Genomic DNA, 15,206 nt, shown 5'->3' with positions numbered 1-15,206 from the left:
GAATCCGAAACAGGCTCCGGGCTCCGAGCCGTCAGCACAGAGCCCGACGTGGGGCTCGAACTCACGGACAGTGAGATCTGACCCGAGCTGAAGGCGGACGCGTAACCAACTGAGCCACCCAGGTGCCCCTGGACTGCCTGCCTCTTAATCAACTATTTTATTTTTGCTAAGTTATTATTTTGGATCTCAGCTACACCTGAATCTAAACCTAAATGAAGGGGCGCCTGGGGGGCTCAGTGGGTTAAGCCTCTGACTTCAGCTCAGATCATGATCTCGTGGTTGGTGAGTTCGAGCTCCTCGTTGGACTCTGCTGACAACTTGGGGCCCGAAGCCTGTTTCAGATTCTGTGTCTCCCTCTCTCTCTCTCTCTGTCCCTCCCCTGCTCTCTCTCTCTCTCTCTCTGAAAAATAAATAGAAAAAAAATCAAAATCAAAAAATAAACCTAAATGATAAAGAAGGAATATTGGGTGAAATTTTTCAGAGACTATGACACCGTCAAGCATTATGACAACTTTTACCACATATTCAAATGCGTTTGCATTAAACTTTCACTGAATGCGTTAGAGATACATTATATAAACCTAGGGTGAATTTTATTGTCATACAATGAAAAATATTGTAATGCTTTCTGGATATGAAGTACCTTCCTCCTGTGGTCATGTTGACTCATTTGTTAAGGAGAGTCTCGCTGATAGTTCAGGTTGAAGATAGGGATTATTTTGAGAAAACTAGGGTTTTCATTCTGCACTCATATACTTTTCCTTCAAAATCAAACCAAAATGGGCTTCCATCTCCCACACACCAGGAGCTGCTATACTTTGAGCTTAAGATGTATGACATTGTTGGGGTGCCCAGGTGGCTCAGTCAGTTAAGCCTCCAACTCTTCACCAGCTCGGGTCATGATCTCACGGTTTGTGAGTTCAAGCCCCGCGTGGGGCTCTGTGCTGACAGTGTGGGGTCTGCTTGGGATTCTCTCTCTCCCTCTCTCTGCTCCTTCCCTGCTCTCTTTGTCTCTCTCTCTCTCTCTTTCTCAAAAAAAAAAAAAAGTATGACATTGTTACAGAGGTAGTTAAATATGGCAGCATACCCAAGAGAAACTCCTGAGCGATGACAGAATGTCCATCCATAGTACAACTAAAAAGGGGCAAACACTTAAATTATATAAACAATGTCTTAGTATCATTTGATATTCCCTCTGTCAATTTCACAGCTAGAGAGATAATGAATTATCTGTCATTCGACCTGACATTATATATATTATACAGATTTAACGTATATAGTAAACAGCTGCCAATATATCACCATTTGTTAATCTTTTCTTTTTTTTTAATTTTTTTTTCAACGTTTATTTATTTTTGGGACAGAGAGAGACAGAGCATGAACGGGGGAGGGGCAGAGAGAGAGGGAGACACAGAATCGGAAACAGGCTCCAGGCTCCGAGCCGTCAGCCCAGAGCCTGACGCGGGGCTCGAACTCCCGGACCGCGAGATTGTGACCTGGCTGAAGTCAGACGCTTAACCGACTGCGCCACCCAGGCGCCCCTTGTTAATCTTTTCAATGCAGGAACAGAAAATTCATACCATAGACTATCTAACTCGTGATTCTTCTCCATTTGGGGATAAGCAAATGAGAGGACCCCAAATCAGGAGACCTGGTTCCCAGCGAACCAATTCTGAGACCTTAAGCAAAGCAGTTAAATGATACCAGCTTCCCCTGTCAATGATCGAACGAAAAATCGCATACATTCAAACACCGGACGAAAAATCGCATACATTCAAACACCGGCCGTGGAAACACTCACCAAGTTGCCCACAGATATTTCACAATAACATCCAAGTGGCCAAGGAATCTGGTATTTTCAAGTTTAATGTTGTATGATGTATATGTCAAGACTTGGGGATAATTGTAATAAAATTTACACGTAATGTCCTCAGTATCCTTTTTTCCCCCCTCATTCTCTCCTACTCCTTTACCCTCACACAACTCTATTAAACCTATTTTCTCATTTTACCCCCTTCCACCTGCAGAACCCCATCAAGTAACTAACGTAATCCAGGTATTACAAAATCGATGTCGAGTACATCTTAGCATAAAGTCAAGTCTCAGGAGGGAGAAGACTTTTAAGTCTTCTCTCTAAACTGCGGAGTAAACAAAAGCTTTCACAACCTCCTTCCCTACGGGTTTCAGCTCATTGGTCGGGGGATTAATCTTCTCCTATGTAGAAATGAAGTGGCAAAGGACCAGCCCATGGACTTTAAAACCACAGTAAGTCGGTCAGAGAAAAATATCATATGATTTCACTCATATGTGGGATTTGAGAAACACAACAGGTGAACACAGGGGAAGGGAAGGAAAAATAAGGTAAAAACAGAGAGGGAGACAAACCAGAAGAGACTCTTAAAGACAGAAAACAAACTGAGGGTTGCTGGAGGGGCGGCGGGTGGGGAGATGAGCTAAATGAGTGATGGGCATTAAGGAGGACACTTTTCGGGATGAGCACTGGGTGTCTTACGTAAGCGATGAATTGCTGGGTTCCTCCTAAAGCCAGGATTACACTGTATGTTAGCTAACTTGAATATAAATAACATTAAAAATAAATAAATAAATAACCGCCTTCTGTAAGCATACGAGATAAGCCTCATTCTGATGGGAAATCAAGATCGAAACGCACTTTTTCCCATCCTATCCCAACAATAAGATAGCCCTCTGTAATTCCTATCTGAACCACGTAGCTTTACAAAATAGAACTTATAAGGCTGCACCAGGTTAGCTTGTTAATAGTAATTAACTAAGAAGCAGAGTATTGTTGTTCATTTCCTATCTTTCCCTTAATTGGGACAATTTGAGCTGCCTCTCTCTCTCTCTCTCTCTCTCTCACACACACACCCACAAAACCTCTCATCTCTCAACCATCCTTCTAAACCACACTTACTTGACTTGTTCCCTCCTAAAGGGTTTAATTTTTCCCATTGCACCAAGAGGCAGTTATCCCATTATTGAAACCATATATGTATAATGCATTTCTATCAATGCCAACAACCTGCCTGTCTAATGCCTACCATCACACTTCATAATATCAAACGTATCCTTTCTGATTTATTTTCACAAGTACTAACAGGACTAAAATATCAGTAACCTTTCGTGTTTCCTAAAATCCAGCAAATCAAGAATATTTCACATGTCACCAAGTTTCTGGTAGTCAGAGTACTTAAACAATAGCCAAAAGGGTGAGATCTTCATTATAAAGGAATAGCTACTTGGAAACGCATATGTTCTACACAGTGTCAAGCTGAACTCATGTTGTTAGGGACCCAGAGAAGGAATAGTCGTTAGCAAACAGAAAGACCTGGAAGGCACCTTTCTGTACTGTTTATAATACCCTTCTTGCCTCTATAAATAGGAAAAGGCACAAACAGGCAAATACAAATTTTTATTTTCATCCACAGTTGTTCTCAAAGATAACAGGATAGTCAGAAACATCATTCCATAGCACAAACCAAGAGTTTTTTTGGGGGGTGGATTGGGGTGGATTTTCATTTATGCTAGCATAAAAAGTAAAATGCTTACAAGGGGAGAGAAGTCATCGTATAGATATATGACCATTAAGTTAAATAAATTTGCAACAGAGACCGTTGCATAAGCACATTCCTGCCAATGGCCAAGATGTACAAATCTTGAAACATTTGTAGCGAATATTTTGGAAACAGTAATAATCAACAATAATTATTAGGAACTTAACTTTTTTCCCCAAATAAGGAACTTTTAAAAAAATGATTTAGTTATTTAGTTATTATTATGATTTAGTTATTTTCTGTATATTTTAATGTAATAATTTCCAGTAAAGGACTCATAAACCACCTTTATTTCTAATCCTAACAGAGCATTATACGAATGTGTTTATACCTATATAAATGTATAGTTACATGATAATGCGAAACTTCTGATCTTATTTTTAAAATCTAATTAACTTTACAAGCATATTAAATAAAACACTGTGCAAGGAATGTTGAATTTATCATCTTAATAAAACTGTAATCATTTTTCTAATAAATAAATAAATTATATACATGATCTCATATGTGTTCATTCCTCTCTAGCCACGATACCTAGTCTAAACTCAACCATTTATCTTTACTAGAATCAACCATTAAAACTTCTTTCTGGGGAGCCTGGGTGGCTCAGTCAGTCATGCGTCCAACTGTTGATTTGGACTCACGGCCATGAGATCAAGCCCCATGTCGGGCTCTGCTGGGTGTGGAGACTGCTTGAGAGATTCTCTCTCTCCCTTTGCCCCTCCCCATGTTGTCTCTCTCTTTATCTCTCTCTCTCTCTCTCTCTCTTTCTCAAAAACAAAAACAAAAACTTCTTTCCTTACAGAGAAAACTAGAAGCCAGGAAGTCAAGAACTGTCTAGTTCTTTTTATCACCATCATACATCTCATATTACTTATAAAATTTTAAAGTAACAATGAACATATATATTAATACTATCCAAAGACTTTCTTTATCCTATTAATTTATAGCTGTTATAGAAATAAGGAACAAGAGCAAATGAAAAATTCTGTTTACTGACCAATGCTTTATGCACTTTTCTTGCTTACAAATTGTTCAGATAGCCAAAGAATATTTACTAATTAGCTCAATTTAACATGAATGTAAGGGCATAAAGTTCACTAAAGACATGGAATTTATAATTTAAGCCAACACATTAAGTCTTGATAATTTGTGGCATCATAAAAACTCACAAGAATATGCTTTTTAAAATATACGCATCATTAGAAATTCATTCAGTTCACAAAATTTTATATATTAGTAATTTAAAAGTATTTGTGGAGACAATAATAACAATTTATTTGATCTATAAAACAAAGCAGCAAATGTAAATATTTTAAACCTTCAAAAATTACATTCTTGAACTATCTAGAATATCACATCTTTATTATTTTTACATAATGGTGAAATCAGGGAGAGGACAAAAAATTGTCGTTAAACTGAAAAGAACTGACTGCGATTTGTCCAAAGTGTCATCTACTTATTTATTTGAAGTCACAGTTAATTTTTTTCATCTGACTTACAGTTTTAGCGAGAAGAAAGGAAACTCCAGAAGCCAACATACTCAATGGAACAAAACACATACGCTTAAATTTACATTTTGTTTGGAGGTTCTTGATTGTTTATCTCCAGATAAACATATTTCTGTAGTGTTCACATAATGACAGAACAAATTTTTGATCAATTAAACATCAGTATTTCCCAAAAGGGAAAAAGAGAAGAGGAAGAAAAAAAAGAGAGAAGTGAGTGAACGCCCGCTCCAGATATGTATAAAATTATCACAGTAAAAATCTAACAGGGTTGGGAAAGGGTAAAAAGTCAGGAAACCTCAATTTGATGCATACATACAAAAAAATGACCATAGCTGGTTGAAACAGTAAGTCAGATGAGTGACAATTCTAAGTTCATACCTTAGAAAAATAGTTGTTTCCTGAAGTATGGAAACAAAGGAGGTGGTTTTTAAGTTACTAATGATGAATGGAAAAGGAAAGAAAAGAAAATTTGGCATGTCATGAATAGGGGGTAACAAAATTGAAAGTTAATAATACATGTGGCATTCTTTCCATTATTTGAGTTTGTTTTTGCCAGTGTCTCACAGGTGGAGAGGCTCTATACTTTTCATTATTTCTACCGGTTGTCATATTTTAAAAATCAATTGTTGGGGCACCTGGGTGGCTCAGTCAGTTGGGCGTCCGACTTCGGCTCAGGTCACGATCTCACGGTCCGTGAGTTCAAGCCCCGCGTCAGGCTCTGTGCTGACAGCTCAGAGCCTGGAGCCTGCTTCGGATTCTGTGTCTCCCTCTCTCTCTGCCCCTCCCCTGCTCATGCTCTGTCTCTCTCTGTCTCAAAAAAAAAAAAAAAAAATTTAAAAAAATTTAAAAAAAATTAAAAAAAATCAATTGTTAGTGCGTGATATCAACAAGATGGCGGACTAGGAAATTCCAGACTTCTACCCTCTTTTCCGCATGGAACTATCAAACAATGATAGCTTGGCTAAAATAGCTTTATAGAAGCTCTATAAGCCAGTGAAAGATCGATACCAACCAAGTAATTGTCCAATCAAGAAAAAAGCATGATAAAAACAGGGGGAAATTCTGCAGCCTTTTGCAACCTTTTGGCTCACTCTTGCTTCACCCCTCCCTGGTGGGGGCATGGTTGAAAAATAGCAGACCGATTCCTGTTACAACGGGAACAGTAGAAAATTTTGGATCTCAGTCTGGAAGTCATACAAGACAATGGAGAGTATCTATCTCGGCACGTGAACACTACAGGGGGACCGCAGACCTGTCGGTGCCTGGGAGCAAGAGATCGTAAGTAGAGGAATACAGTGGAACTTCTAAGGCCTCAACGAGAAGCTAGAATGAGACAGCTTGGAAACCTGAGACATTTAAAAGCAGCTGGGAAGGGGCGCCTGGGTGACATCCACCTCTTGGTTTTCGGCTCGGGTCATGATCTCACGATGATTCATGAGTTTGAGCCGTGTTAGGTTCTGCCCCTCCCCCCTCTTAAAATAAATAAATAAACTTTATAAATAAATAAACAAACTAAATAAATAAATAATAAAAGCAGTTGGGAAATAAAAACCAAAAATTAAAACAGCACACACACAGACCCACAAAAGAACACATGCCCAGAAAAGACCCTGAGCTGATCCTAAGACTCGGGGAGGGGGGGGGGGGGCTCTAAATGGTGAAGGTCCTCTATGTCGGTCTTTAAAGATGAGAAGTGGTGGGCATTTTTCTCAAACGCCGGATTTTCCACAAGGTATCAAAAAGCATACAAAGAAACAAGAAAACATGGCCAATTCAAAGAAACAAAGTAAATCCACAGTAATCATTCCTGAAGGAGCATCTACACAAAGACTTTTAAAAAACTATCTTAACTATGTTCAAAGAGCTAAAGAGAAACATGGACAAAAACTACAGGAATGCAGGGAAAAGATATAAACAAAATGAGAATATCAACAAAGATGGAAATAATAAACTATCAGGTTCTGAGACTGTAAAAGACAATAACTGAATTGAAAAACTTACTGGGGGGGGGGGTTCAAAAAAAGACTCTATCTTTTCTGAAAGAAATCTTTATGTTTTCTGAAAGAAATGAACTGTCAACTGAGAATTCCACATCCAGCAAAGATGTCTGTCAATAATAAGGGACAAAACAAACAAACAAACAAAACACAAAACAAAAAAACGGGTGGCTCAGTCGGTTAAGCATCCAACTTTGGCTCAGGTCCTGATCTCACGGTTCATGAGTTTGAGCCCCGACACCAGGCTTTCTGCTTTTAGCACAGAGCCCACTTCAGATTCTGTGCTCCTCGTCTCTCTGCCCCTCCCCCGGCCATGCTCTATCTCCCTCGAAAAACAAAATAAACGTGTTTTTTTTTTTAAACAAAGAATAAGGGAGAAATGAAAACATATCGAAACAAAATCCGAAAGAGTTCATCACCAATAGTAACGTTAAAAAGAAATACCAAAAGGAATCCTTAAGTTGAAATAAAAGGACACTAGATGGTAACTCAAAGCCACGTGAAAATATAAAGATTTCTGGTGAAAGCAGATGCATGGGCAAATGTAAACACACACACACACACACACACACACACACACACACACACCAAAACAGTATTATAGCAATTTTGGTTTGTAATTCCACTTTGCTATTTTCTACAGGATTTACACAGGCACAATCGTGAAAAGTAATTATACACCTATGTAAGTGGGTATCCAACATCTAAAGATGTAATTTGTGACATCGATAACATAAAGCGGAAGCAGGAAGCAGAGTTATAAAAGAGTGAAGCTTGTGTATGCAATTGAAATTAATTTTGGTATCAATTTAAGACAGATGATCATAACTTTAGGATGTTCTATGTGGTTATATATAACCACAATAAAATACCTATTGAATATCTACAAAAGGAAATAAGAAAACAATCGAAATGTGTCGCTACAAAAAAATGAACTGAAGATAAGTCGGCAATAATGGAGAAAAGGAGGGGCAGAAAAAGCTTTAAGAGGTACAGAAAACAAAAAAAATAAAGTGTTAGAAGTAAGTGCTTACACCTGTAATTACTTCAAATGTAAATACACACCCCAATCAAAAGCTATATATTGGCAGAATGGATTAAAAACAGAATCCAAGTATATGTTGCCCAAAAGGGAGCAGTTTTATTTTATTAATTTGCTTAGATGTTTATTTATTTTTGAGAGAGACAGAGACAGAACGCGAGTGAGTTGGGGCAGAGAGAGAGAGGGAGACAGAATCCGAAGCAGGCTCCAGGCTCCGAGCTGTCAGCGCAGAGCCCGACGCGGGGCTCGAACTCACAGACCGCGAGATCACGACCTGAGCCGAAGTCGGAAGCTGGACCGACGGAGCCACCCAGGCGCCCCAAAGGGAGGAATTTTAGATATAAGCACATGCAGAGATTGACAGTAAAAAGATGGAAAAAGGTATCTCATGCAGCTAGTAATCAAAAGGGAGTGTAAAGTTAAGTTGTTGATTTAAATCTTTTTAAAATGTATTTTAAATCTGTTTTTCTAATATTTATTTATTTTGGGGAGAGAGCAAGTGGGGAAGGGGCAGAGAGAAGGGAACAGAGGATCTGGAGTGGGCTCTGCACTGACAGGCAGACAGCAGCGAGCCCGAGGCCGGGTTCCCATTCACGAGCCACAAGATCGTGAACTGAGCCATCCAGGTGCCCCTAAGTCCTTTTTTAAAAAGGAAGCACTAGGGGCGCCTTGGTGGCTCAGTCGGTTAAGCGGCCGACTTCGGCTCAGGTCATGATCTCGCTGTCTGTGAGTTCGAGCCCCGCGTCGGGCTCTGTGCTGACAGCTCAGAACCTGGAGCCTGTTTCAGATTCTGTGTCTCCCTCTCTCTGACGCTCCCCTGTTCATGCTCTCTCTCTGTCTCAAAAATAAATAAATGTTAAAAAAAAAAAAAAAAGGAAGCACTAAAGCCCATAAATTTCCTGCTCAGCACTGATTTCGCTGCATCTCGCAAACTTTGGTATACTGTATTTTCATGTGCATTTGCACCAAGATATTTCCTAATTTCCTTTCTAATTTCGTCTTTGAGCCATTGGTTGTTTAACAGCCTGTCGTTTAATTGCCACGTGTTTGTGAATTTGCCGGTTTTCCTTCTGCTGTTAATTTCCGGTTTCACCCACTGTGGTTAGAAAAGATACTTTGTATGATTCGGTGTTTTTACATTTATTAAGGCGTGTTTTGTGACCTGACATATATGGCCTAGCCGAAGAATGTTTCACGTGAACTTGAGAGAAACACGCCATCACCTATTCTTAGGAACAATAACAGAGCGAGAAAAAGAACAGGCTAAATTCAATGTTGGCAGAAAGATGAAAATAATAGATATTAGAGCAGAAATGAAGGCAGTAGAGAATATCAAAATAGGGGGAAAAAACCTAAACCAAGGATTGTGAATTTGAAGAGATCTAGATGACCCTGGATTCGGTGATGACTTTTTAGATTTAACTCCAAAGGCCCTACTCATGAAAGAAAGAATTGATAAGCTGGATTTCCTTACTACTAAACATTTCTGTTCTGTGAAAGACCTTGTCAAAAAAAAAAAGGGAAAATACAAGTCATTTGACCGGGGGCGGATATTTGCAAAAGCCGTATCTGAGGAAGGACTGTTATCTAAAACATACAAATAACCCATGTTAATAGCAGCATTATTTACAAGGACCAAAAGGTGGAGGCGACATAGTGTCCATCAGTGGATAAATGGGTAAACAAACTGTGAAACATTCGCCAGCCTTAAATGGAAAGAAATTCTGACACATGCCCCAACATGGATGGAACTTGAGGACATTGTGTTAAGTGAAATAACCCAGGCACAACATGACGAATGTTGTGTCACTCTACTCGTCTACTCACTCTACTCCCATGTGGTAGCTATGCTACCTAAATTTGGAGGGACAGAAGGTAAAATGGTGATTTCGAGGGGCTGGATGGAGGGGACAATAGGCAATTAGTGTTTAATGAGTATAGATTTTCAGTTGGGGAAGATGAAAAAGAGATGGTGGGGATCGAGTGTACTTACAGCCACAGAAGTGCACGCTGAAAATTGTTTAAAATGCGGGGCACGTGGGTGGCTCAGTCGGTTGAGCGTCTGACTTCGGCTCAGGTCATGGTCTCACGGTTTGTGAGTTCGAGTCCCGCGTCGGGCTCTGTGCTGACGGCTTGGAGTCTGGAGCCTGCTTCGGATTCTGTGTCTCCCTGTCTCTCTCTGCTCCTCCCCTGCTCATGCTCTTGTCTTTCTGTCTCTCAAGAATAAGTAAACATTTAAAAAATAAAGAATTAAAAAAGTTCGTTAAAACGTGAAATTCTCTGTTTTGTATATTTTACCGCAATACAAAATAAATGAAAAAAAAAATCAATGATTAGCAACAGGACTGTAATGTGCTTTATGAGAATATTTTGTAAGTGCTTCGAAGTGTTCCCTTGGATTCCAGTAGGATCAAAATTGAAAATGCTTTGGTCAGAGACAATGTTACTGGGCTACACTCCATTTCATTTGATGAAACGAAGGTGAACAGAGACCTTATTTTTGCTCATATTCGTTTCCCCAGAATACATCACGGGGCCCACCCTTGACATGGGCGTTGAACAAGTAAAGCTTTGAAACCATAACTGGGAAATACGTTGAAGGTGAAAAGTGTATATAGTTCCTCTCCTTCCTATCGATATGAAGATGTGAGTTATTCCCCAAGCAGCTAGGGGTTGGAGGGTGACACTCATCTTGAGACGACCCTGGCTATTGCCTTTAGCTCTGAGTGTTTCGTTCGTTGTCATCTTGTACATCTACCCGAATTTCTTGTGCATTTCTTGTCAGGTACAGTGATTTCTCTCCCTATCGGCTCGCACTAATATCAATCGGAATATACTGTTCAATTCCTTGAGTGGGAAATATGAAATACTTGATGCTCACAAGTCAGCAAGTACCGGCAGAGGTCCTGAGCATCCGGACGAGGGCAAGCGAATGGGGGTGGTTATCTCAGGACTCAGCTCTATGGATTCAAGTCCTGCTTTCGCTCCTGGTTCCCAATGAGTTTACTTCATGCCTGAACCTGCTTCTGCACTTCTGAAGTGCGCACAGTCAGAAAAAATTCCTGTAGCACGAAGTTATTGTAAGAATTGCATGGGAAGATGTCCCTGGAATTACTTTTTAGACGGTACAGTAACACAAGGGCACATAATTAGCCCAATGCGGCTAGGGTTGGAACGACTCCTAAAATAGCAATGGGAATGTGGAGGAGGTTTCTGGCAAAGACTTACACAGTTTGTGGGTAACTGCTTCTCCCAGTACCTCCAAACCTTTCTGGACTTGCTTTTGAAATGAACGGAGTGGCTTGCAGCAAAGGCAAACCTGTCTTAAGCGAGAAAGAAAAGGAGGGACGAGCACTGTTTAAAACTCGTGTTTCATCAGTCCGTTTGGCGTCTGTGTTTCTACCCTGTTTCAGCTGCCCGGAAATCCCAAACGCCCCCGTTGCCTCTCGCGGCCCCCGCCAACAACCTGACGCAGCACCCAGGTAGGCCATGGCAGGTGCCGCCTGCTTCCGGGTTCGACGTCATCAGATTGTGACGTAGCGCCCTCGCGGAAGCGCTCAATTGTGAGGGCGGCACGCGCCGGTTAGACTATGTGAAGCCAAAGGCTGAGGCGACTCCCAGTTGCACCGAGCGGTGCGGGACGCTTAGCATCGTGGCCCGTGGCTTCCATACTCGGGGGGACGACTAGGGTCCCCTGCTTCCCAACTGCCAGTCTTGTGCCTCCGTGGCCTAGAGGGGAGGAGAGGCCGAAGAGAAAACATGATAATGCTGTTGCTACTACTGGGTTTTATCGTGTTCACTTTCCTGCTTGTCGTCTGGAAGAGCTGCTTTCAGGTAAAGTGTGTAAGAGAAATTGGTATTGGAAGCAGTCAGGTGGTCCGTGGAGGGGGAGGGAGGTGTTTGTGACTAGAAAGATACTGAAACAGTAAACTAAGAGTAAGGGGAGGTCGCCTCATTCTTCTCTTCGAAGAGCCCCGGATGTTTACCCCGCACTTCCCTCTTCTTGACCAACCATTCGACAGTCGCGGTCTGTTGGAAAAAGCCCCAGGTCACTAAGTAACGTGGTCAGCGTTTCATCCACTTGAAAAGGAGAGCTGAAAGGGCCCACGCTCCGCCGTCGCCTCCTGTTTTAAGAATCTATTCCTTCTCTAGCTTCTACTACCCCTTAGGTTGGTTTGCGTCTTTCTCCCCTGGTTTCAGCCATCTTTATGACAGGTTTTTGGGCATTGGCAAATAATTCAGTTCAAACTGTGGGTTTCCTGGTGATATTTAAAGTTGCAAATGACTTTAGGGCTTTAGTGGTCCCCTGAGATAAGGATCAGGGTCCAAGTATAAACCTACTGGACTGTCCGGGAAATGTAAGCCCAAAATACAACATTTTGATATTAAGAGGCTACTTTATACAATTTTTTTTTTTCAGTCTTTGGGAAGAGCGTATTTCCAAATCAGTGTTGTTGTTCAACGGATTTTCAATCACTTCCTTACTATTTTCTTTTTTTGAATTTTTTTTAAAGTTTTCTGTTTATTTTTGAGAGAGCAGATGCACGCGAGCAAGCAGAGGAGGGGCAGAAAGAGAGGGGGACACAGGATCCACTGGGGGCTCTGCCCCGACAGCAGAGAGCTGGATGTGGGGCTCCAACTCACGGACCGTGAGATCATGACCTGAGCCGAAGGCAGATGCTTAACTGACTGAGTCACCCAGGCGCCCCCCCCACAATTTCTTAATAACATTTTCTTTTCTCTAGCTTACTTTATTGTAAAAATACAGTATGTAATACAGACACAAAATAAGTGTTAATCGACTATGTTGTCTGTAAGGCTTCTGGTCAACAATAGGCTATTAGTAGTTAAGTTTGGGGGGAGTCAAAAGTTCCATATGGGTTTTTGACTGCCCAGGGAATCAATGTCTTTAACCTCCCACCGTGTTCAAACATCAGCTGTATTTGGAAATTGCTAGACTCAGTAACCTACATATGTATAATTTCCTTCCCTTACAGAGCAGCGTTGGTGAAATGTCATCCAGTTCGACCTCTCTTGCACTAGTAAGAGCAACCTCTTCTACTGGATCAACTAAGAGCAATACTGATAAGAATCTTTCAGTCGACAGCATCTCTCGTGGTATCTTAATTAATTCCCCACACACGATAGCCATGCAGAAGCGAATATTGATAAACCTCAGGATCGTGGAAGACAAGCTGGCTGAATTGGAACATTTCCTAATTATCATGCGTTTAAATGCTACATTAGCTAACTGTAAATCCACCGACAGGCTTAGAGAATGTAATGAGAGTGAAAGCAGTCATTAAAAGCACTTTGAGTGAATTCATTTGATTATACGTATTCATACCAAATGAATTGTTGTTTAGAAGGGGAGGGATTGCCAAGTCAGGTACAAAATCCAGACATTTATAAATTCGCTTTTACTGACATTTAAAGAATTGATTACATGTTTTATATATGTTTACATCTATATATATATATTATATATATGTAAATATGTTATTTAATATGTATAAATGTTTATTATATATTTATATAAAATATATAAATGTTGTACTGGGCAAGGAATGAAAGCACAATAGAGAATAACAGTTCCAAAGGTTTGCTTTAAAGAAAATAAGCTACAGTAAAAATATAGTTAAGATATAGTGATTTTAATTTCATTCATGTGTGAAAAAGAGTTTTGGTGTACAATAAAATATTGCAAATGTCTTTTTGCACTAAAGAAAACGGGATCTTGGGGCGCCTGGGTGGCTCAGTTGGTTAAGCCTCGGACTTCAGCTCAGGTCATTACCTTGTGGTTCGTGAGTTCAAGCCCCGTGTTGGGTTCTGTGCTGGCAGCTCAGAGCCTGGAGCCTGCTTCGGATTCTGTCCCTCTCCCTCTGCCCCACCCCTGCTCGCACTCTGTCTCTCTCAAAAATAAATAAACATTAAAAAAAATTAAAACCAAAAAGGAAGTAGGATCTGATGGAACTCTATCCTATGGGATACTCCCTCACCACTGTTGAATCTGTGTTAACAGGCGCTGTCATGGAGCACCCTAAAATTTGTCAGGCACTGTTAAGATCTCGTTCTATACACTTACCAAGATAGTCACACAAACTCTTTACTCCTCGCAGTCAGCTCTTGAAAGGGACTGCCTCCCCATCACTCTCTCCCCCACCAATTTGGTATCATTTCCTTAGAAATGTGCCTAACGCTTCCCTGAATTGCAAGATTCACCTATAGAAAATGGCACGCGTTTTTCTATTTGGTGAAAAATCGACGCCTCCGATGGCACTAAAATGATGGGTTGCATGTAGTGTAATATGGACTAAGAATCAGAAAAAGTATTTCTAAACTCTCATCAGCCATCTATTTCCAATATTTCATAAAATCCAGTGTAAGTGAGGAATTAACTTGTTGAAGTTCACTAACAGCATTTGACTTACCCTCAAAGAAAATCCTTAAAATACCGAACACGAGTTTATGTTATATATTTGTACATAGCTCCCTGAGACTTTTCAATCGTAAGCCTATCTGTTTACCTACTTCCTGGCCCTTCCCCCCAAATAAGTTACCAGTCGAAATTTAATACCTTAATCTCTTCCTCCCTTAATCTTCAGTAGAAAAGAAGAGGAAAAGGAATTTAAAATGTATCCGAAATTAAGGCGTCCAACGATTCCTTTCCTTCTTCACTTGCCAACAACAAAAAGCCAGAAGAAATAGTGATGCGGTTCTTAAACTTTTTTGAACCACAGATCCCTTTGGTATTCTGTTGAAAGCTGTAGATTCTCTCCCCAGAAAAATGCATGTACACATACACATAGAAAGATACTGTGTATAATGTCAGTTTTAAATGTTCTCTGAAGCCCTAGTTAAGAACCTTTAAGAATAGCTGAAAAGTTTCTTGCATATTTCAGCAATGTTCCTCATCCCAGGCTGTGAGGTTCAAACCAGTGGTCAGTAATACCTAATCGATGTATGAACCTGCCAATGATATGTTTTCATTATCTTCTGTAAGGAAACTGGGACATAGGACTTTCTAATTGCCTTCCTTCATTCTTGACAAGTTTGACAGATTTATCTCCTATAAGTATGTAAA

At 40.4% G+C, this 15,206-nt stretch overlaps 1 protein-coding gene across 2 annotated transcripts in view; it reads left to right on the top strand.

The window, feature by feature from the left end:
- Window positions 1–13,444, top strand: part of CT83 (cancer/testis antigen 83) — a 56,584-nt gene extending 43,140 nt beyond the window's left edge. The window contains exons 1-2 of one of the 2 annotated variants that reach the window (XM_006943948.4): window positions 11,658–11,956; window positions 13,120–13,444. In XM_006943948.4, coding sequence (XP_006944010.1) covers window positions 11,882–11,956; window positions 13,120–13,428 — 384 coding nt within the window. In that variant the 5' untranslated portion in view covers window positions 11,658–11,881 and the 3' untranslated portion in view covers window positions 13,429–13,444. Of the gene's footprint in view, window positions 1–11,657; window positions 11,957–13,119 lie in introns of those variants that run through there. The other variant, XM_045050932.1, reaches the window with a different exon arrangement.
- Window positions 13,445–15,206: the final 1,762 nt, after the last annotated feature.

Source organism: Felis catus, chromosome X, assembly GCF_018350175.1.
Source record: "Felis catus isolate Fca126 chromosome X, F.catus_Fca126_mat1.0, whole genome shotgun sequence".
Lineage (NCBI taxonomy): Eukaryota > Metazoa > Chordata > Mammalia > Carnivora > Felidae > Felis > Felis catus.
The sequence above is the reverse complement of the archived record's forward strand: the minus strand, read 5'-3'. Positions and strand labels throughout refer to the sequence as shown.